General features: G+C 38.5%; 1 protein-coding gene across 3 annotated transcripts in view; it reads right to left on the bottom strand.

Moving 5' to 3' along the window:
* C4BPA (complement component 4 binding protein alpha) overlaps nucleotides 1–20,725 on the bottom strand; it is a 40,609-nt gene extending 19,884 nt beyond the window's left edge. For 2 of the 3 annotated variants that reach the window (XM_033197991.1, XM_033197992.1), the window contains exons 1-6: nucleotides 20,514–20,717; nucleotides 12,046–12,214; nucleotides 10,939–11,127; nucleotides 9,735–9,834; nucleotides 1,332–1,417; nucleotides 974–1,165 (exon numbers count right to left, since the gene is read on the bottom strand). In XM_033197991.1, the coding sequence (XP_033053882.1) occupies nucleotides 974–1,165; nucleotides 1,332–1,417; nucleotides 9,735–9,834; nucleotides 10,939–11,127; nucleotides 12,046–12,187 (709 nt within the window). In that variant the 5' untranslated portion in view covers nucleotides 12,188–12,214; nucleotides 20,514–20,717. Of the gene's footprint in view, nucleotides 1–973; nucleotides 1,166–1,331; nucleotides 1,418–9,734; nucleotides 9,835–10,938; nucleotides 11,128–12,045; nucleotides 12,215–20,513 lie in introns of all 3 variants that reach the window. The other variant, XM_033197993.1, reaches the window with a different exon arrangement.
* Nucleotides 20,726–21,737: the final 1,012 nt, after the last annotated feature.

Genomic DNA, 21,737 nt, shown 5'->3' with positions numbered 1-21,737 from the left:
ATTTATTCCCCTCGTTAAAGCCTTTCAAAGTCTCCCCTTCATGATTGTTCTGAAATCCTGAGACTGAAACACAAGATCCTTCATAACCTGGCTCCTGCCCACTTTTCCGCCCTCAGCTATTGCCACTTCTGCTTGTTGCAGCTCTAACTCCAGGCATTTTGCACTGTTGGCAGTATCCTGCTCTTTTGTGCCCCTCATCTGATTGTGTCCTGTCGTGGGTTAGTAAGCAATATTGTGTAAACTTAGTAGTAAAGTCAGTAAACTCAGATTCCTTAGACTAGCTAACTAATACATGTTTTGACTCAATTATCACTTGCTTTGTCCTGTTGCCCTTCTGGCACTTAGTAGGTTTTGCTTGCCCTACAGGCATATGTGTTTTATCTTATAGGTGCAAATTATATTTTCAGTTCCACTTCTTGAACAGACTGAGACTACATTCCCCAGTCCTCTGAGGCTACTCTCTAGTTCTAGACAAAAGGCTGGAATGGAAAGTGATATGTGGTTGCTTCCAGGCCAAAGCTCTTAGTCAGGACACAATTGGCCTTTCTCTCTTCTTCTACTGAAGAGACTGTGAAAGCACATTTTGAAATGGAGGTGCCATAAGATCAAAGCAACCTGGCTTGCTGAGCTGGTTGCTAAGCTAGCACAGACTACAGCTGCCCTGGAGAGTCTCCTGGACATGAAACAAACTTAGTATGAATGAGAATAAACTTTTACTTCACCAAACTAGTGAGATGTTGTTGCTGTTTGTTCCCATATACTGTTAGCTCCCAGTTCACTACTCCCATTTTTATGGATTTATATTCTAAAACAACATGCAATAAGTATCAGGTGGCCAAATAAATGATTGCATCCGAGCAATAATTAGTTCATCTTTGAATTTTCCATTTTCCCCCCAATAAATTCACCTTTCTTTCTCTTTTAAACAAAAGAGAGCAAACATTTTGATGCAGAATTCATCATTCTGACTTACTTTCACAGGTAGGAGGACTTGGTCTCCAAACACCTGTTGTTTTATTCTCCACAGTGCAGGAAATGGAGGCATGACCCAAGAGTGAGAAGCGGGAGTCACAGCTGTAGGTGACAGAAAAGCCATATGTGTAGAAATCTTCTTCACCGCTGTGCCTTCCATTCCTGATGTCTGGAGGGGGTTCACACTTGACAACTGAGGTAAGTGAGTGAAGGGAAAGAAATACTCAGGGAAGGTATCGTGATAAATCTAAAATTCATGCAAATTCTAAGGGAAGGTACACATACTTGTAAAGATGCACAGGGACTTTATTACCTCACAGAGTTTAAATTGATAGTCAAGTCAGAAGATCTTTACTTACTTTCACATTGTGGGAGAGGATGACTCCAGCCAACTCCTCTATCTTGTATTTCACAATGACTAGTGGTTGAGCCAATTAAGACAAATCTAAATAAGATAAATCAAAGATTTTAATGGAATTCCTCCTACCCTAAATTAAATTAAAGAGGTCTGAGTAAATAGAATTGTTACTCCATATTAAAATAAGGAAATCATATTTTCCTGGATATCATTTCCCACTGAGCACTCCATTCAGTAAAATTTCATTACTACAATGAGATGTGTGTGTTTGTTCCTTTGGACCCTCATTCCTTAATCTGTTACTATAAGCATCTACTAGGGATTAGGAATGCAGTTCATCCAGAGCTCAATCAAGCACAACAATAAAAGGCTTGCTTCAGTGTGTTCTGTGGTTGTCTTTGGTTGAGAGTACCAGCTAGATTACTGACTCCACACTCTCTCCATCTTTGGCGCAAAGCTTCCTCTGACTTCCAGGTTGGTGTTTTATTCCCATAGATCATTAGTTTTCAGTTCACTGCTCCCATTTTTATGGCTTTTGATATGTCTACTCTTTCCTCAGTTTGTCTTCCTGCCCTCTATCTTGTGCTAACAGAAAATAAAAAAACAAAAGATATTACTAGAATGATTACAAATTGTAGCATCATCAAGGATATTGATAATCATCAATGATATCAAATTGTAGCATCATCAAGGAATAAACCTACAATGTGATAGAACACTAAAGTAAATGTCACCTTCAGCAATCTAAGAGTCTGTGGAATTTACTGAATAACAACTTCAAGAAAATATATCTTAACTACAACTACAATTAAGTATTTCTTTACTTTAAAATTTCTTTAAAATGTAGTTTTCCAACCTAGCTCAGAGACTAAGTGCAAAATATTGTTTCTGGTTGTTTCAATGGGAACACCTTAGTGTTCCAACAGCATCTTAGTTCTGATTCTTCTCACTTTCGCTTATGAAGCCATACACAATATGGAAAACAGAGGGTAAAAATGAGAAAATCAACAAAAATGAAACAAACAGAAAAGATAAGAAAAATCTAATAGACATAAGTATCAAGCAAAAGAGAATCAACATATGCTTAATTGGATAACCTAAAGAAGGAATCCAAACAGAACAAAATAGCTTTTTAAAAATTTATTTCAGGCCAGGTGTGGCGGCTTACACCTGTAATACTAGTACTTTGGGAGGCTGAGGCAGGTGGATCCCTTGAGACCAGGAGTTCAAGACCAGCCTGGCCAATATGACAAAACCCCATGTCTATTAAAAATACAAAAATTAGCCAGGCATGGTGGTGCACACCTGTAGTCCCAGCTACTTGAGAGGCTGAGGTGAGAGGATTGCTTGAGCCCAGGAAGTTGAGGCTGCAGTGAGCCATGATCATGGTAATTACATAGTAACTACCTGGGCAATGGGAGTGAGGCCTTGACTCAAAAAATATATATATTTCAAGTAAATGTTACTAAAATAAAATAATACTTCAATCTACATATTAAAATTGCACATCACACAGCAGCAAAAAATTAAACCAAGTGATTTCTCTCAAAACAACAAAGAGTAAAAGTATAGGTTTCAAAGATAATGATATCTTTAGATAGTCAAAGAAAGATCAAGCCGCATGAGAAGAAATTTCAGATCAGTAGTATTCACTAGCAAAAGATAGTGCAGCAGTACCTATAAGACATCCAAGAAAAGAAGTGATGAGCCAAGGACTATATCAAGCCCCATTATCTTCTAGATATCAATGCCTCAGATATATTATCTGAACTTGCAAGAACTCAAAGAATAATTTTCACTTGGGACCTTTTTTTGGAAACCACTGTAGGACAAACTATAACCAACCAAGAGATGACAATGGCAACTTTAGCCAAAACAAACAAAAATGGTAGCAAATATTGTACATGCAGATCTGAGACCAAAACAAATGTGATTTTAAGTGTGACTGAAGGAAATATAAATGTTATATGCTCAGACAGCACTGAAATAGTATAACTAACAAAAAATAGAGAAATGGAAGAGAAGGTAAAATAAACTCCCTTATTGCCTGATCATTTGCAAAACTGGGAGTGAAAGCAACCATAGACACATGTGAGTATTTCACATTAATATTAAGTGCAAAATAAACACTAAGATAATACAAATGATACAAATTTACTGGTAGGGAAGATAGAAGAGGTGAAAGGGGGGAAGAATACAAGAAAAGTTTATTGTTGTTTATAAGAAGGAACCAATTTAAACTGTCTAAAGGTAAAGAGGAATAACAGTATTATATAAATTTAAATGTATATAGGTCACCACTAGAACCAAATTTTGAACCTTCCTAAACACCACTATATATTTTAATAGAAAACAGATATACACATATATATTATAAAATATGAAATAATATGACAAAACCAAGTCTATAAGTATCACTCACAGCAATAAATGTAATTACGCTTAAAACTCCTAATGAAAGAAAAACAGCTTTTAGCTGGAGCAAAATTCAGCTATCTTATATACAGGAGACAAACCTAAAAGTGTTTCAGACAGATTAAAAATAAAAGGCAGGATAAAATTATACCAAGCAAATTCAAATCGCAAGAAAAGCAAAGATAATAATTTTAATATCCCATAAGTTGGACATCAGAACCAAGATTATTAAATTACACAAAAATGGGTACTTTATATGTTAAAGATTATGATTTTCAGTGAAGAGTTATGAATCTTTATGTAGCAAAATATGTATGTAGCAGCAATTTTAATAAAACAGAAGTACATGAGACATAAGAAAAATGATCAAAATATGCTATTATCATTAAATTATTTTATGATAGTTAAAATAATTATAAAATTATTAATTTACTTTAACTCCTATCTTCATGTTTAAGGTATATAAAGATAAGCATAATAAAATATTCAAAACAACTTATTAAGAAAGTAGATCTGACTGGGCACAGTGGCTCATGCCTGTAATCCCAGCAGTTTGGAAGGACGGGGCAAGAGAATCTATTGAGCCCAGGTGCTCTAGACCAGCCTGAGCAACATAACAAGACCTCATCTCTACAAAAGTTAGAACTTTAGCCAGGCATCATGGCACATGCCTGTAGGCCCAGCTACTCAGAAGGCTGAGGCAAAAGGATTGCTTGAGCCAGGGCAGTCCAGGCTACAGTAAGCCAAGACCACACCACTGCACTCCAGCCTGTGTGATAGAGGGAGAACTTGTCTCAAAAAAAGAAAGTAAATCTGATGTGTATATAGCAAACTCTATGTACTAATAATAAAAAAAAACTTCATTTCAAGTGCCTGTTGAAATATTAATGAAAATTGATTGTATATTATGATGTGCCCTAAAACTTCTGTAAATTTTAAAACATAAAAATAAGTAACATTCTTGGTTAATCTAGAAGTCTTTTTATTTCTTTTATTTTTTTTTATAATTTTTTCATTCTTTAGAGATGGGTCTTGTTATGTTGCTCAGGCTGGTCTTGAACTCCTGGGCTCAGGTAATCTTCCCACCTCAGCCTCCCAAAGTGTTGGGATTACAGGTGAGCCACTGCACCTGGCCCAGTCAGTTTGGAAGTCTCCAATGGAGGAATGCTTCCACTATGGAATGCAGCAAGAGTTCCAAAAATTAGAGTTGCCAGATTTAGCAAACAAAAATACAGGGTGCCTAGTTAAATGTGAATTTCATGTAAACAATGAACACATTTTTTAGTTTAAGTGTGATCCAAATGTTACATGGAACATACACTAAAATTATTTGCTGTTTACCTGAAAATCAAATTTAACTGGGCATCCTGTATTTTACCTGAAAACCTAAATTAAGTTTGGAAGTTGAGACCTGTCAACTCTGGACCCTCATGCAAGTGAATGAAAAGGCAAAGAAGGAATCTACTCTGACGGTTGGAGTGACTAATCCTGATAATGATAGGAAATGTTAGATTGCTTCTGCACAGTGATGGCAAAAATGAGTATGTTTGAAATGCAGGAGATTCCCTGGGGCACCTCTTTATACTCCCATGCCCTATAATTAAAATCAATGAAAAACTATAATAACCCAAATCAGGCAGGACTGCTGATGGCCCAGACCATTCAAGAATAAAGGTTTAGGTGACCGCATTGGGCAAGAACCAACATCAGATGAAGTGCTTGCCGAGGGCAAAGAGAATATGGAATGAGTAACAGAAACATGTTGTTATAAATAACTGCTACAACCACATGACCAGTTGCATAAACAAGGACCATAAAAGTTGTGAATGTTTCTTTCTTATTTTAATATAAATAGATATTACATTAATTGCGTTTCTCTTTACCCCTTTCCTTCCCCTACTGTATAAGATGTGTTAGTAGTGGCTTACCTTATATCTCAATATTTAAGTTATAGAATATCAAAGGGGAGACATGACTCAGCTCAAAGAGAATTCTCTTTTAGGAAGAGAATTTCCATGTTTTCAGGTGTATGAGGGATAGTTGCATTATGTAAAATGTGAGTATTATTTTGCTATTGGCTTTATTTGGAAATTAAGCTAAGTATGGTTAAGACTAGTGTATACAAATACCAAATTTGACAAGGGGTGAGCTGTGGTAGATTTATGTTGTGTCAACCTAGCTAAGCTGTAATTATGTTTCCCAGAATTCTCTTCCATACATAATGCCAAGTTAGTATGTCCCATAAAAGATGGTAGATGTGAATTAGTAGAGCCATACTCCACATGCTAGAAAGGTCAGGGCAGAGCACAGGATGTGACTGCAGTTCACAAGCACTGTGGTTTCTCTGTTCTATCACTTTGTTGGCAGAGGGCTAAACCAGGCCACAGCAGGGCCAGCTCCTGCATGATCTCCTCCTTCATGTACCCTGGCTTCTGATCCAAGTACACTGGCACTGTGACGAAGGACAACTTCTACAGGACATACCCATTTTTGAAGTTGGAGGCTAAGGGGCAGTGAAAGAACAAGATGAATTCTAGTTTACAATGGTGGGCTTTACTCACTCATCTTTGCAGATTCCAGTTTGTCCTTGAAGCACTCAGTTCATGTCTATCTTCCCTTCCTGACTCCCTGCCCTGCTGACTTCAGGCCACACCAACAGACATTGAAGGAACAGCCTCCTGTACACACCATTTAACTATCTCACACACCTATGTCAAGTCATGCCCCTACAATAAATCCTGCAGTTCTATTTCTCCAAGTAAATCCTGACTGACATAATTAATGTAAGTGGACAAGAAAAAGAAATTGGAAATCTAAAAATTGGAAAGTAGAAGGTAAAAGAATCATTGAAATGATGTGATTACAAACCAGGTAATCCTAAGAGATTTCAACTGAAAGAATTTTTTTAAATTTTTACAAATAATATGACATGGTTTTGCTGTGTCCCCACCCAAAACTCATATTGAATTGTATTTCCGATAATCCCCATGTGTCGTGGGAGAAACGTGGTGGGAGGTAATTGAATCATGGGGGCAGTTACCCCAGTGCTATTCTCCTGATGGTGAGTGAGTTCTCATGAGATCTGCTGGTTTTATGAGGAGCTTTTCCCCCTTTACTCAACACTTCTCCTCCCTGCCACCATGTGAAGAAGGTGCCTTTCTTCCCCTTTGCCTTCTGTCTTGATTATAGGTTTCCTGAGGCCTTCCCAGCCACGTGGAACTGTGAGTAAATTAAACCTCTTCTCTTTATAAATTACCCAGTCTTGGGTATTTCTTCATAGCAGCATGAGAATGAACTAATGCATAATACAAAAATTTAGAAAGTTAGCTGAGTTATCAAACTAACATGCAGAAATCAATAGTAGATAGACGATAGATAGATAGATAGATAGATAGATAGATAGATAGATAGATAGACAGACTAGTTACAATATAAAATGGATAAATAATCCATTTAAAATACCAAAAACATTTTTTGTTTGGTTTTTGCTAGAGGTTTAAACTCTTCAAGAAATGCAAAATCTCTGTGAGGAAAGCTGAAACACACATAAAGAAACAAGAAAAAAAAAAAGACTAAGATGAACAGAGGGAAGAATAGCAAAGGGTAGCAGAATATGCCAAAACAGACCACTTTGGCATAAAGATTGTTTTTTGAGTTGAAAGCACTTGAAACAGAGCAAGATGCAGGAAGGCACTCTGATCTCCCCTTTTCTTGCTGAAGGCAGGAGATGAGACTCACAGGAAATATACCTTCCCTATACCTGAAGGAAAAGAACACTCTTATCACCAGAGGCAGAGAGTCAAGGCCAAGAGATATCTGTATAAAGAAACTTTGTACAAAGACCATTTTTGGGGTCTTCATTTTCCTGTGAAGATTCCCATGTACTTATTAAATTAAAACCTGTGTGCTTTTCTCCTGTTAATCTGTTTCATGTCAACTTAATTCTCAGACCTGGTGGAGACCCTAAGAGGGTAGAGGAAACGTTTTGCCTTCTCTATGGTAACATATTCTTATCTAGAGAGAGTCAACATTATAAAATATCTATTCTCCTAAGGTTAATTTTATTAATTTATTTTTCGAGATGAGGTCTTGCCCTGTCACCCAGGCTGTAGTGCGGTGGCGCTATCATGGCTCTCTGCAGCCTTGACCTCCCAGGCTCAAGGGATCCTCCCACCTCAGCCTCTTGCACAGCTGGGACTAGAAGTGCGTGCCACCACACTCAGCTAATTTTTTAAATTTCTTGTAGAGACAAGGTCTCCGTAGGTTGCCCAGGCTGGTCTCGAACTCCTGGACTCAAGAGATCTTCCCACCTTGGTCTTCCAAAGTGCTTGGATTACAGGTGTGAGCCACTGTGCTTCACCTAAAATTAATTTTAAAACTAATCTAACACTGATTTTAAAATATGTCTAACTTTAAAGTTCTTATAGAAAAATACGTACTGTCGGGAAAACTTCAAAAAAGAAGAGTAATAAGATAGCACTACCCATATTGGCTATTAAAACACATTATAAAGCCTCAATTATTAAATGACTGTGAAACTTGTACATAAATGTACAGAAAAAATAATGGCATTGAATAGAAAGTCCAGAAATAGACCTAGATAAGTATATGAATTTTATATAGTATCAAAGAGCATCCCAAATCAGTAAAGGCAAACTTTTAAATAAGTGGTGTTGGGGCAACAGGAAAGCAATATGAAAAAATATGGTCTAAAACCTGTACCTCATACTGCATACTGTATATTAACTCCAAATGAATTAAAGCTTTGAACATTAAAATATATGAAAATATAAAAGTAGAGGAAATATAGGCAACTATTTTTAAACCTTATATTGGGGGAAGGCCTTAAGACATAAAATCCAAAAGCCATTGCTAAAAGGGAAATTGATTAATTTAACAACATATATACAAATAATTTCTCCTTAAGGGGAAAAAATACCAATAGCCAAGTCAAAAACATTATACATATACATACACACACATACACACATACACATACACACACACACACACACAGTGGGAAAAGTTACAGTGTATATTAGAATTAAGGCCTAAATCCTGCTATGCACAGACTCATGTGTATGTATAAATGTATATATCCTAAAACTTAAGAATAAAAAGTTCAACAAGTTAAGGAAAAAAAAAAAAAACAACCAGGCATCAGACATGCTAACTAGTGCACAAATAAATACAAACATCCTTTGGACATATAAAAATATACTCAACCTCCCTGACAAAAAGAGAAATGTACATTGAAACTATAGTGAGATTTTATTTTCACCTCTTACATTGGGAAAAATTCAAAAATTTGACAAGTTTTCAAAAGTTTGACAACACAGTTGGAAAGTTTATGGAGAGACAGACATTTGCATACTCTGCAAAACCATGAAACCCTTAGGGAAAGCAGTCGGACAATATCTTTTAAATTTTCAAATATACATACTCTTTGAGCCAGAGAGGCCTCCCCTAGGAAGCTACCCTTCAGATGTGACTACATATGACATACATACAAGAGAATACGTCAGAGCGTTGTTCAGAATAGCAAAAGATTGGAAACATCCATGGATCCATCAAAGGGATGGTGAAGCCGTGACACAACTACGCAACAACATTCTATGCAATTGTAAAAGGAAATTAATAAGGAAACTCTCTACGCAAAACCATGGAAATATCTCCAGTATACATTGATAAGTAAACAATAAAGCAAGATTCAAAACTAGGTTCATTAGAGGAAAGGGGGGAAACTAAGAATATATGCTAACTTCTTAGTTTGTATTTGTATAAGGAAACACTAGAAAGATACATAGGAACCAATAAAAATAGATCTTTGCTTGAGGACAGGAAGGAATGGGGTGTATGGAGATAGGATGGAAGTGAGAATTCTCAATGTCTATCTTTTTACATCATTTTAAATTTTGAAATGTATGAACACTTCAGCTACTTTTTAAATAAAGGTAAAAGAATTGTTCATAGATTACCTCACACTCACCCTTCTGAACAGCTAAATTCTATTTCTGATCCAAAAAGTAAATCTGTCTTAATCTCCACTTGCCCATTAGGTAAGTCTCCTGGGTGCCTGCATCGTTTGTCTGGGAGAAAAATTTAAATGATGATTAGTACTTCCAAGTACGCACAGATACGGCATAAGAAAAGAAAAGAAATTAACCAAGGTTCACTTCTGCTTCCAGAAACACAGAGAGATTTAAATTCAAATTTATTTCTAACCCTGACTCACCTCAAAATTAATGCAAAATTTGATCTTGTTTTTTTCTGGTTCATTTTACCAATAGAGAAAAATGCCCAGTTAAAGCATTGCAGCAGTAGAACACGTAGTCCAGGACTTAATAAGCTGACCAGGGACGGGACAGCTTTGCTTCATTCTATGTCTATGGCACGTACTTAGAACCTAGGCCACTCCAAAATGCATGTCACAAAACAAACAAAAAAGAGAAAGCATCGATTGTATACCCCTACTATTGGAAAACACTACAGAATGCATTCCCAACTGACAGTGAATCATAACTTTTCTTCAAAACACAGCAAATATTTTGAGTGAGGTTCTTTTGAAAACTGCATTGCCACTTTCTAGCCACCTACCTTTTTATAATTTTTTTAAAAGTGAACCTGATTTTCAATGTATCATAATGAAATTTGTGGTTCATTTCTTGAAAGAAGTGCTTGGTGGATTACTTTATAAAGAATAGACTTCTGACCAGGCCCAGTGGCTCACACCTGTAATCCCAGCACTTTGGGAGGCCGAGGTGGGTAGAAGACTTGAGGTCAGGAGTTTGAGACCAGCCTAGCGAATATGGTGAAACCCTGTATCTACTAAAAACACAAAAATTAACCAGGTGTGGTGGCGCATGCCTGTAATCCCAGCTACTCAGGAGGCTGAGGCATGAGAGTCACTTGAAACCAGGAGGCAGAGGTTGCAGGGAGCCAAGATTCCACCACTGCACTCCAGGCTGGAAGACAGAGCTAGACTCCATCTCAGAAAAAAAAGAATAGAGTTATTTTTCAATGCAAAACTACCCCCAATTTTTCTGTTTTGCTTTGTTTTTCAAAAAATGCCACAAGTATGTACATTGAAATCAGTAATTGACAAACTGTCTTCTTGGTGACTAAAGATTCAGAAAATTTAGTTTCCAAAGATAGGAAAAGCACAAATGAAAAAAATAAATGTTGATACTCACGGACACAGAAGGTAGTATACGTCCATTGGCCATCAGAATTACAGGTAAGCATCTGATCGGAATGGGATCTGGCATAGCCAGGGCGGCAGGTGTATTTCAGAGTAGTTCCAGTTTCGAAGTGTGTCTCAGTCAACGTAGTAATATTCACTGGGGCAGCAAACGATAAAGTGGGTGGAGGACCACAATTGCCTGGACACCAAAATGACAAGGAGCACCAAAAATTATACCTTGGGACACAGCGTCTTATTGTTTCTGTGGCATGATATTTAGAGCAGGGATCATTCTTTTCACCTCTAGTCAAGAAAAATCGTAACTCCCATTATACTCTCTGTTCAATACACCTAGTGAGTGATCCGTAATATATATTTGTTCACAAAAGATAATGACAATGATAACAATAAACAATAATGATAAAAGGCAGAATTTTTATCCCTTCTCTACTACACATGGGATAATTTATCTGAAAAAGAAGAAAGACATGAACTTCACCAACCTATTAGATTCCCCATATCTGCTGACTCAAATGCATCTGTGCAAAGTCAGAAGTCCCTGCAAGTTGCCTCAACAGAAACATATTATTGTATTAAAAATAACATGACATAATATTGGTTGCCTCAGGGAAGAGAGACAGGGTGGCTGGGAAATGGGTAAAATAACATTTTTAATTTATGTTTTTTTACACCTGTTTGATTTTGAATGATATGGAGGAAGAAGCAAAGAGCCCTTGAAGCATAAAAATCTTAACTTTGCTTTTTTTGCAAGAATTAAATACCAGGCTGATTTACTTTTTAAGCACCCCCCTGAATAAACCCACAGGCAGTGAAAATTGTTTAGTCATAGTGATAGATAATATAGATCTGTTTAAGTTATGGTTGGGAGAGAAATTCTTTCCTGGAGAAATAAAAATCTAGAGGAAAATGTCTAGAACACTATTTCCTTTATGTGTAAAGCAAATTTCCCTAAGTTCTAGCCTGTCAAATAAACCACTTGTTGATGAAGCTGGGTCTCTGCTAGAAGCTCAGTCATCATTTCTTTTAGCCTTAAAAGTGAATGCACAGATGATCTTGATTGTTTGTTGCCGATCTGGGCTTGTTTCCCACTACTCACCGAGAATAGCAGGCAACAGAGCAGCGACCAAGGTCATTTGGAAGAAAATTGGATCAGAGACTTTCCACGGCCTGGAGAAGGGCCAGGCTGCCATTTTCCCTTTTCTATGAAGAGCCCCGGATGGAGTTCTTGAGGGGCGCATGGCCTTCTGCTTCGCTGATTTTTTCTGCTGAAAGAACTCAATTTAATAAATAGTCATTGAATTCTCACTTGTCATAAAGCACTAGAATAAATGTTATGGGATCCATGTCTTCAAGGAAATGACAGCCTGGAGTGGAAACAAAACAACACAAACCCCTGAGCACAAATGTTGCAGCACAAGACAGTAAGGATTGGCCTCTGCAGAAGCTCTGTGTTCAGAAGAGAGATTGATTCCAAGTGGAGGGAGGGAGTAGGCTTTGCAGAGGAGACTGTGTCTGCACTAGGTATACTGAAGACATTGGAGAATGGATGCAGGGCATGTTGAGGGAACAATAGATAATACTCCAATTTGGCTAAGAGTCTGAGATGGGGAAGGGACAGTTTACAGATGTGTCTGAATGGGATGTAAAGTTCAAGTTTAGGAAATTCATAGACTTTACTCCTTGGGGAATAAAAGTGCTTGTTTTTTATGTGAGTGTTTGTTTTTAAGCTGAGAAATGACACAATTATTATGCTTTAAGATCATTATGGCAGATGTGCACAAGATAGATTGAAGGGATTAGAGGAAAGAAACAGGGAGGTTGAGTGAGAAGACTTGGAATTGGCCAGATGATCTGAACAAAGAAATGGCAGTGGAGTTAGAGGAAAGGTACAAACACAAAACAAAACAAAACAAACAGGCAGGAAAATGATGGGATAGAAAGAGTCGAGTCGCCATATAGAAGTATTGGGAGTTCCTTGTGAGAACTATTGATAAAGGCAATAAAGCATCAAGCAATCTGCAGTTTTGAAAAATGATCATACACACACACACACACACACACACATATATGAAAAATATACGTGGCAAATGCACTTTTATTTTTAAATCAGACTATATAAAGACGTGTTTAAAGCAAAATTAGTAAGGACTTTTTTTGTTTATTCTTCACTGCCACTTCCCTTTCCCTTTGGAGAACACAATATATCCTGAGTTTGCATTAGAAAAAGTCCCTTTCCTTTGAGTAGATACTTAATAGTGGGAATGCTGGATCAAAAGGGGAGTTCTATTTTTAGTTTCTTGAGAAATCTCTATACCATAAATCTATAAAAATAAAAAGAAATTAAAAAAAGAAATAGTGCTTGTCTTCAAAGGAATATATGAAGTTAACCAAATTCACTCCTATAAAATAGTGAATTTCATCTTTTACTTTGACAGCTCTGTTAGATCCAGATGGCTGGCCACTTCATGCACCCATAATTCATACAAAGCCCATATACATTAGGTAAAGGGAGTCCCTTCAGTATTTCTCCCCAAGGACTGTCATGTTATGTAATGTACATCTAAGGTAATGTTCAGTCCCTCAACATAAAGCTGATCTCAGTAATATGGGACAGTCTTACATAATGTAGGACTGAAACATCTTAGAGAGAAACTGTGTGAGAGAAGGGAAGTTGATAATGCCCTTCATACTTTGTGGGGTATAATTTCTTCCTTGAGTAAAGACTTATGTAAGCCTCTTATCTTTCTAAAACTCAGTTCTGATGAAGCCATCCCTCCACCCGTTGTCAGCTGTGGGACCCCATTCACACATGTCCTGTCCCATGAGCTCTATACACCCCCACCAGGGCAACTCTGCCAGTACATAAATTCACCTAATGAGCAATTTACCAGCTGTCATCACTTACTGGAAATGTGTTCACAGACTTTGTACTGAATGAATCCAGGTGGTCTAAAGAGGTTGGGAGGAGCCAGGACCAACATTCTGGGCCTTCATGCTTCCCCTTTCTACCCAGTTTCCCCCTCTCTTTTCCCATTTTCCTCCTTCCTAATGCTACGCTACTCTCTGCCCTCACAATCTTGTGAAGCTGGAGACAGCTGAGAGCCAGGCAGGCTGCATATCATGAAAACCACCTCACTAATCCTCTGTGAAATGTGTAAAATGTGACAAATTTCTCCCACCCAATAAGATGTGTTATGAACTATGAAAACTATGGGAAAAAGTTTCTTCAATTTTTGACAATGAGTAGATTTGTTGTGTTTATTGAATTTCAGTGAAATTGAAGAAAGAGATTAAAAATACCAGTGGGTTGGCAAAACAGAATTTGACTATGAAAAATCAAAAGGATAAGAGTATAAAGTGGAAATTTCCCATAGGAATTGTTGCAGTTGTTATTACATTCACAGGAAAAATACATGTGTTGAATATGTTCAGAAAAATATTTATGACTATATAAAAATACAACCATAAGATTAAATCATTAGCTTCAAGAAGTTGAACAAAAATATCTTAAATGCTGCTAAATATATATTCACTAGCTACAGTCAAAAAGAATATATTTATACTCATTGAATATTCAAAATGAATATTTTTTCTTTTTCATTTCTAAAATTATAATGGAGATGTGATCTTACTATGTTGCCCAGGCTTGTCTCAAACTCCTGGCTTCAAGCAATTCTCCTGCCTCAGCCTCCCAAAATGCTAGAATTACAGGCATAAGCCACCGTGCCTGGCCTCCAAAATGAATATTTCTTAAGACAATGTTAGGTAAATTGATACTTTGATAAATTCAACAAATTTATTTCTATGAACTGAGCCTTCAGGAACTGGCATTCACTCAATTGGCTTTGATGACTAACTTTTCAGTATTGTGGCCTGACCCACTAGGCTCCAGCTGTCCTGGACAACCAGAATTCCTTACCATTCCCAGCACTTTCCTACCTCCCATTCCTGTCCACATTATCTACCCTCTCTCTTTTTCCTCTTTAATTCCCACTCATTCTGCCAGTCCCTTCTCCAGCATTCCCTCCTATCCAAGCAAGCCTCCACATACCAAGTGCAATTTTGTATTTATAACCCTGATTCGGACTTGGTCTGTAACTCACATCTGAAGTCTGCCTTCACCACTAAACCACAAGATCTTTGAAATTACAGAGTATGCTCCCACGTATGTCTGCCCCACAATAGCACCTAGCCTGTGCCTTATGAAGTTAAAGAGATCAAAAAATGTGCATTGAATTTAAATCCAAAGGCTCTAGGGATAAAATATGTTCCAAAGAAAAGTACTGTGCCACATCCGCGTCTCCCCTTACGGTGTATGCTTTGTTAAGGACTGATTTTACCTGATTTTAAAGCAAGGCAAACACCTGTATTTTAATGTGAACAATGAGAACTGGCCCAAGCAATTTTACTCTAGGCTCTTCCATTCTTAAACTGAAGTCATCATATCATCAGCTAGTCAAGGGAGGACAGTGAAGGAGGGAAGGAGTAAGCAAAAACCGGTTCTCCTCCTTCCACAGGTTATGACAGGAGACACAGAAAAATGCAGACCCTACACTGTGATGAGGAAGTTATTTCACTCCCTTTGCTTCAGCCTCACACCTAGGCCATGGCCACAGAGCTGGGAACAGAGGAGGACAGTGTGGCCAAGACCTTGGGCGTGGGCTCTGGAACCACACCCATAACATATGAGTTGGCCTCCTGGTTCTACCACATGGGAATCGAGTCCCATGGGTAAAACACTCAGCTCCTCTAAGCCTCAGTTTCCTTTATTACAAAATAAAAAGGATAACTGTCATTGCATCTCAGAATTTCTGAGAGGGGCTTGGCATGGTGTGTGGACGGCACATAGTAAACATTCAAAAGAAATGATAGGGAAGAGTTTCATAGAATTGGCATTGGAATGTCACTCTGTCATAAGCCAAACTCCTAGGCGTTAAAATACTGTCATCATAATGATTTAAAATTGCAATAAATGATTGCATCACCAGGGACTTTAATTATACCCCCAGTGCAGAGAAACATCCACTGAACTTCTGGCTAGAAGCCCTGGGTCTGGTCTCCACTGTGGCCTTTGGTACAATGAGATCCAATGTGTCATGCAGAGCAGAGGGATGCTGGCACCCCTGGGGCTGTCCTGGGGCTTTGTCTTCTCTTGCCCTCAGCTGTCTTCCTGGAAGGAAGTCATCCACGTCCATGACTTTAATCACCATACATGAATCACCCACAGGGCAGGCACGGGGGCTCACGCCTGTAATCCCAGCACTTTGGGAGGCTGAGGAGGGCAGATCACGAGGTCAGGACTTCGAGACCAGCCTGACCAACATGGTGAAACCCCGTCCCTACTAAAAATACAAAATTAGCTGGGTGTGGTGGTGCACACCTGTATGTAATCCCAGCTACTCAGGAGGCTGACGCAGGTTAATCGCTTGAACCTGGGAGGCGGAGGTTACAGTGAGCTGAAATCACACCACTGCACTCCAGCCTGGGCGATAGAGAGACTCCGTCTCAAAAATCAATCAATCAATCAATCAATCAATCACCCACCCACAGACCTCTGGGCCTAATTGTCTCTGGTTCATGCAAAAACTTCCATGCTCCATAAATTCAATTGTTTATAATTATTTTATTCTGTCTTATTCCTTCCTCAGTGTAAGTTTTAAGCTATTCAGGCTTGTCTTCTTTACTCTGGTTGCTAACTAGTTCAATTCTGGTGCTCAAATTACGTCTTTCTAAAGGCAATGAAATAAATCTCTATAAAATGAGGGGAACTCTTTTCCTCTGCAGCTGCGAAAAAGCGGATGATAATCTACATGACAAAACTGACCTTGCAAATGTTTTTTCTAACAAAGGAGTCATTCCTGGATTTTAGAGATGGTTGCTCTGCCACATGATGGTAACTTTTAACCTTAGAAAAGTGTAATTCTGACTGGTTATCTTAGTGAATTTTTTTTTTCTGGAATAATATATATATGAACATTTCTGTTTACTAGAAGTTATAAGTGCTTGTGAGTTTTCCTTGCCAAATCCGGAAATAATTATTACACTTTCCTCTTTACCTGCAAACTTGAAAGTAAACTAAAACTTTTGACTCTGTTAGATTTCTCATTTAAGAAAAAAAAAAAAAATTAAGTTAAAATTCCCGAGGTTCAAATCAGTATTTCCAATCACTTCATTTGTATCTCCCAGGCACCTTGAATTTAACATATTTCAAACTAAATTCACTATGTTCCTCCAACACTACTTAATATCTGTGCTTTCTGTCTCAGTGAACGTGACAATCTCCACCCAGCCTCCCAGACTAGAAATCCAACTCATTATTGCTTCCTCTGTCTCACCTCCTTGCACTATTCAGAGTCATCAAGTCCTGTCAAGTTGGTCATAGCAGCAGCACCAGAATCTGCCACTCTCTCCTACACTCCACTTCCATAGTCCAGGTTTAGGTTCCTATAATTCCCTTCCCCTCACTCTAGACCACTGTAAAAGCCTTCAAACATTTATAAGCCAGCTTCCATGTTGATGCCATTATATCTCTAAAAAGCAATTTACATGTTGTTACTCTGCTTAAAAACTTTCATGGTTCCCAGTTTGCATAGGTTCCCATATCTGCCCCAATTTTCCCATCATTTCTCACTTAGAACACCATGCTTCAGTCTCAAGGAGACACTTACCCTTCCCCAAAGACACTCTGGATTTTTTTTTTTTTTTTTTTGGAGACAGGGTCTCGTTCTGTGTCACCTAGCCTGGAGTGAAGTGGTGCAATCACAGCTCACTGCAGCCTCAGCCTCCTGGGCTCGAATGATGCTCCCACCTCAGTCTCCCCAGTAGCTGGGACCACAGGAGCATGCCACCACACCCAGCTAATTTTTAAATTTTTTCTAAAGACAGGGGTCTCACTATGTTGCCCAAGCTGGTCTTGAACTCCTGGCCTCAAGTGAACCTCCCACCTCGGCCTCCCAAAGTGCTGGAATTATAGGCATGAGCCACCACACACAGCCAGGATTTTTTTGAAAAACACCTGCAAACATTTACAGTTAATGGCTCACATGCATTAATGCTCTTACCTCCAACTTCTCCTTTATTCACTATTATTTTATTCACTATTCTGATCAAATGTCACTTCCTTGGTGAAGCATTGCCTGACTTCATCATGAGATGCCAGTGTTTTCTGTTCTTCCAGTACTTGGCTAACACCTTAATTGAAACATTGCTTTGTATCATAACTGTCTATTTGCTTTTGCCTCCCGAAATACACTGTGAATTCCTTGAAGACAAGGAAGGTACTTATTCAACTTTCCATCTCTAACGTGGTATTGTAATTGTTTTATATAATCCTGTGACTCCTTTGTTAGAAAAAACATTTGCAAGGTCAGTTTTGTCACGCAGATTATCATTGGCTTTTTTGCAGCTGCAGAGGAAGAGAAAAGAGTTCCTCCTTATTTTGCAGAGATTTCTTTCACTGCCTTTAGAAAGACCTAATTTGAGCTCCAGAATTTAACTAGCTTAAAATTTACACGGAGGAAGGAATAAGACAGAATAAATAACAATAAATCTAAAAGGAATGAAATTCAATTTAATTTTATCTTTAGAGTGAGAATGACTGTCTCACTGAGGACCAAATGAAATAATGTGTGTGAAATGCTTTGTCAGTTTTGAAGAGAGATAATACAGTGACTAGACTTCCCTAACAAACCATCAGGTTGCATCCTAACTCTTCTCCAATTACAGCATTTGCAGTTCACCATAACTACTCCTGATGGTCCCTCAGCAGAAACCAGCTGGCCACAGAATATGGGAATGGAGGCTAGAACTCGCGAGCTGAGAAGACCCAAGTTGGAGTTCCAGCAATACCACATACTAAGTCTGTGATCTTGAAGAAGCTATATCAGCTTCTTGAATATCAGTTACCTCCATCTCTGAAATGATGACATTAAACCTAGATGAACAAATTCTACAATTCTGTAACTGCTCACTGAAAAGCTGAGGCTACTCTAGCAAACGCTTTCATATTTCAAGGACATCATCTTTTAAATTCCTGCCGAAATGGAACCAACTCAAGAACTTTAGTCAGCATGCCGGGTCCCTTGTGAAAAATACTATTAGCACTTAGCAATGCAGTACAATTTGAGAGACACTGAAACAGCCTTTAGTCCTCAAATTTCTCCCTCCATGAGAAGTTACTTTTTAAGTTAAGATATTTATTTTGTCTAACTTCCCCCTTTTAAAGTGCAGATACCTTGTGAAAGGATAATATTTTTCTCCAGTCTCGGGCTGAGTGTCTTCTTCCTTACACCTAGGCTCTCAATTATATCATTTACAAACTCCAGAAAAAATTTGCTTCCACACTTTCCCACCCTTCTCAGAATCTCTTTTTTTGTTTTTTTTTGGGGGGGAGGGGGTTGTTTTTTGTTTTTTGTTTTGTTTTGTTTTGTTTTTGAGATGGAGTTTCACTCTTGTTGCCCAAGCTGGAGTGCAATGGCATGATTTTGGCTCACCCCTACCTCCACCTCCCAGGTTCAAACGATCCTCCTGCCTCAGCCTCCCAAGTAACTGGGATTACAGACATATGCCACCATGCCTGGGTAATTTTGTATTTTTGGTAGAGACAGGGTTTCTCCATGTTGGTCAGGCTGGTCTCGAACTCCCAACCTCAGGCGATCCACCAGCCTCGGCCTCCCGAAGTGCTGGGATTACAGGCGTGAGCCACTGCGCCCAGCCAAATCTCTTTATTTTTCTATCAGCTCCTTTATTCTCTGCTCATACTACATTCAAACGTATCGCTAAGCTTAATGCCAACTTTCTTTGATGCTTCTGCCTCTTCTGTAGTCTACTTTTTATTCTCTTGGTGTTACCATATTTAGAGATAGAATAGGAATCAGCAAAGAGACAAGTGGTTGAAGAATTAAAATGAGGACCAGAATGGTACTATATCCTGGTCAACCAAGAAAGAAGAGAATTTCAAGAAGGAAGGGTTATCAGCATCGTCAAATTAAGAAAGTAAAGAAGGTGAGGACGACTAAGCCTGCTAGCTTCGGAGACCAACTGGAGGCTGGCCAGTGTCCTCCTTATTACCAAATCTAAACATCTTTGCTGTCAATGGTGGAGGAGATTTGGAGTGGTTAATCAAATCTCAGAAAAAAAGAAATGGCCCAAGTTTTCAGAATGTAGACTACGAGAAGCAGGCTTCCTGTGAACCCTTTGAAAAGTCTGGTTGACCCCTTGCCTCAACTCTCTGATATGGGAAGATGGTGAAAGATCAACCAACCAACACACCTGTCTTTTAGATACAGTAACAAGAGCAACACCTTACACCTCTTCTTCTTTAGCTTATTTTATTAGAATGCAATATTATTCCTCCATTTATAATTTTTAAAACTTGAGGCTCAGATGGGGTTAAAGTACTTTTCAAGTCATACATCCCCCTAATACAGCGATCCTGAAAAGATTTCTGCTGAAAACACCTCCAAGCTTTTGTCTCTGTTTTATCCTTCTAATCCTGCACTCCTTAAAGGGGCAAACCACCAGCCTTTCCTCCAAGCTACCCCAAGGGTTTAGTAGTCCACCGACCTTTGGTAGTTGAGGAAGCGCAGAAGACTCTATGATGATATCTTGGATAGTTTCTCAAAGAAGACAACTGATTTGATCTATGTAGTCCTGGTTCCTGCCCAGATCAGAGTTTATCATAATACCCTGAAGTTGATTGGTAATTGCTCCACCAAAAAGTCCCTGAATGTCAACCATGCAGTTGGCTGGTCAGGGATGGCTGGATGGAAATAGATGGGCAGAAGCTCTGATAGGCCCAATGAATGATTAACAGCAGAAATAAAGCAGCACTGTTTACCTAAGCTCCTTCCTCTTTGCTAGTCCTCATTCTTCATAACATGTTGCAATCATTTATTTTCTCCTCTGCCAACCATTTCCCCTAAGTGGAAAGGTAATTGAAGCCAGAATTCTTTTTTCTTTTCATAAACACACAAGGGTTATGCAAGTTACAGTCCAGCTAGCCTGAAAACCTTAGATACTGTGAGGTTCAGACAGGCTCCGCAAAAATGATCCACTTTCCATGACACTAGGTCCAGTAGGTTTTCCTGGAGTTTAAGAACTGACATTCTTGCCCAGAGCTTGTCTCTATCCCACCCCAAGGAATTACAAAAGGTGTGGAATTTATCAAACATGTATTGGGTTTCCACTATGTGCTGAGTTATCTAGAACATATTCAGAGTTCAGCAAATGTTAACTACTGCTACATGTCAGGCACCAGAGGGTCTCCAGAAGTTGATCTATCTAGTGTGCTCAGAAGAACACAATGAAGGACCAGCCGTGTTTCTTCTCACATAGATCTAAAAAGGCCACAAGCGCTGACATTGTCCAATTAAGCTACTAATCCTCAAGGTTAAGATTTGTGTGCTCAGAAGTCTGCTATTAAAAGGCTACTCTTTCTGAGAACTTCACTTTTTCTGTAATAAATATAAAAGACCAAGAAGAGTTTCAGAAAAGGAGCTAAACTACAACAGGTTGAGTTAATCAAGGAAGTTTTTTACAGAAGATGTGACATTTGAGTAAAAGGTAGAAATCATTAGATAAAAGTGATAAGGATACTAGATGTAAAGAAACCATGCACTAGGTCACCAAGGTGAGACACTGATTTGACAAGAATGAACGTAGAGGAAGATTCCAGATTGCACAGTCTTGAGCACTAAATTGGAAGAAATACCACCTTTAAAGCTGCTGTTTCTTTAAAGTACAGTTTCCCAATGTATTGAAGTCCTTTCGTTTACTTTCCACAGTGAC

This window comes from Trachypithecus francoisi, unplaced genomic scaffold (assembly GCF_009764315.1).
Source record: "Trachypithecus francoisi isolate TF-2019V2 unplaced genomic scaffold, Tfra_2.0 Lachesis_group5, whole genome shotgun sequence".
Lineage (NCBI taxonomy): Eukaryota > Metazoa > Chordata > Mammalia > Primates > Cercopithecidae > Trachypithecus > Trachypithecus francoisi.
This window is presented reverse-complemented; position numbering and strand designations above follow the sequence as displayed.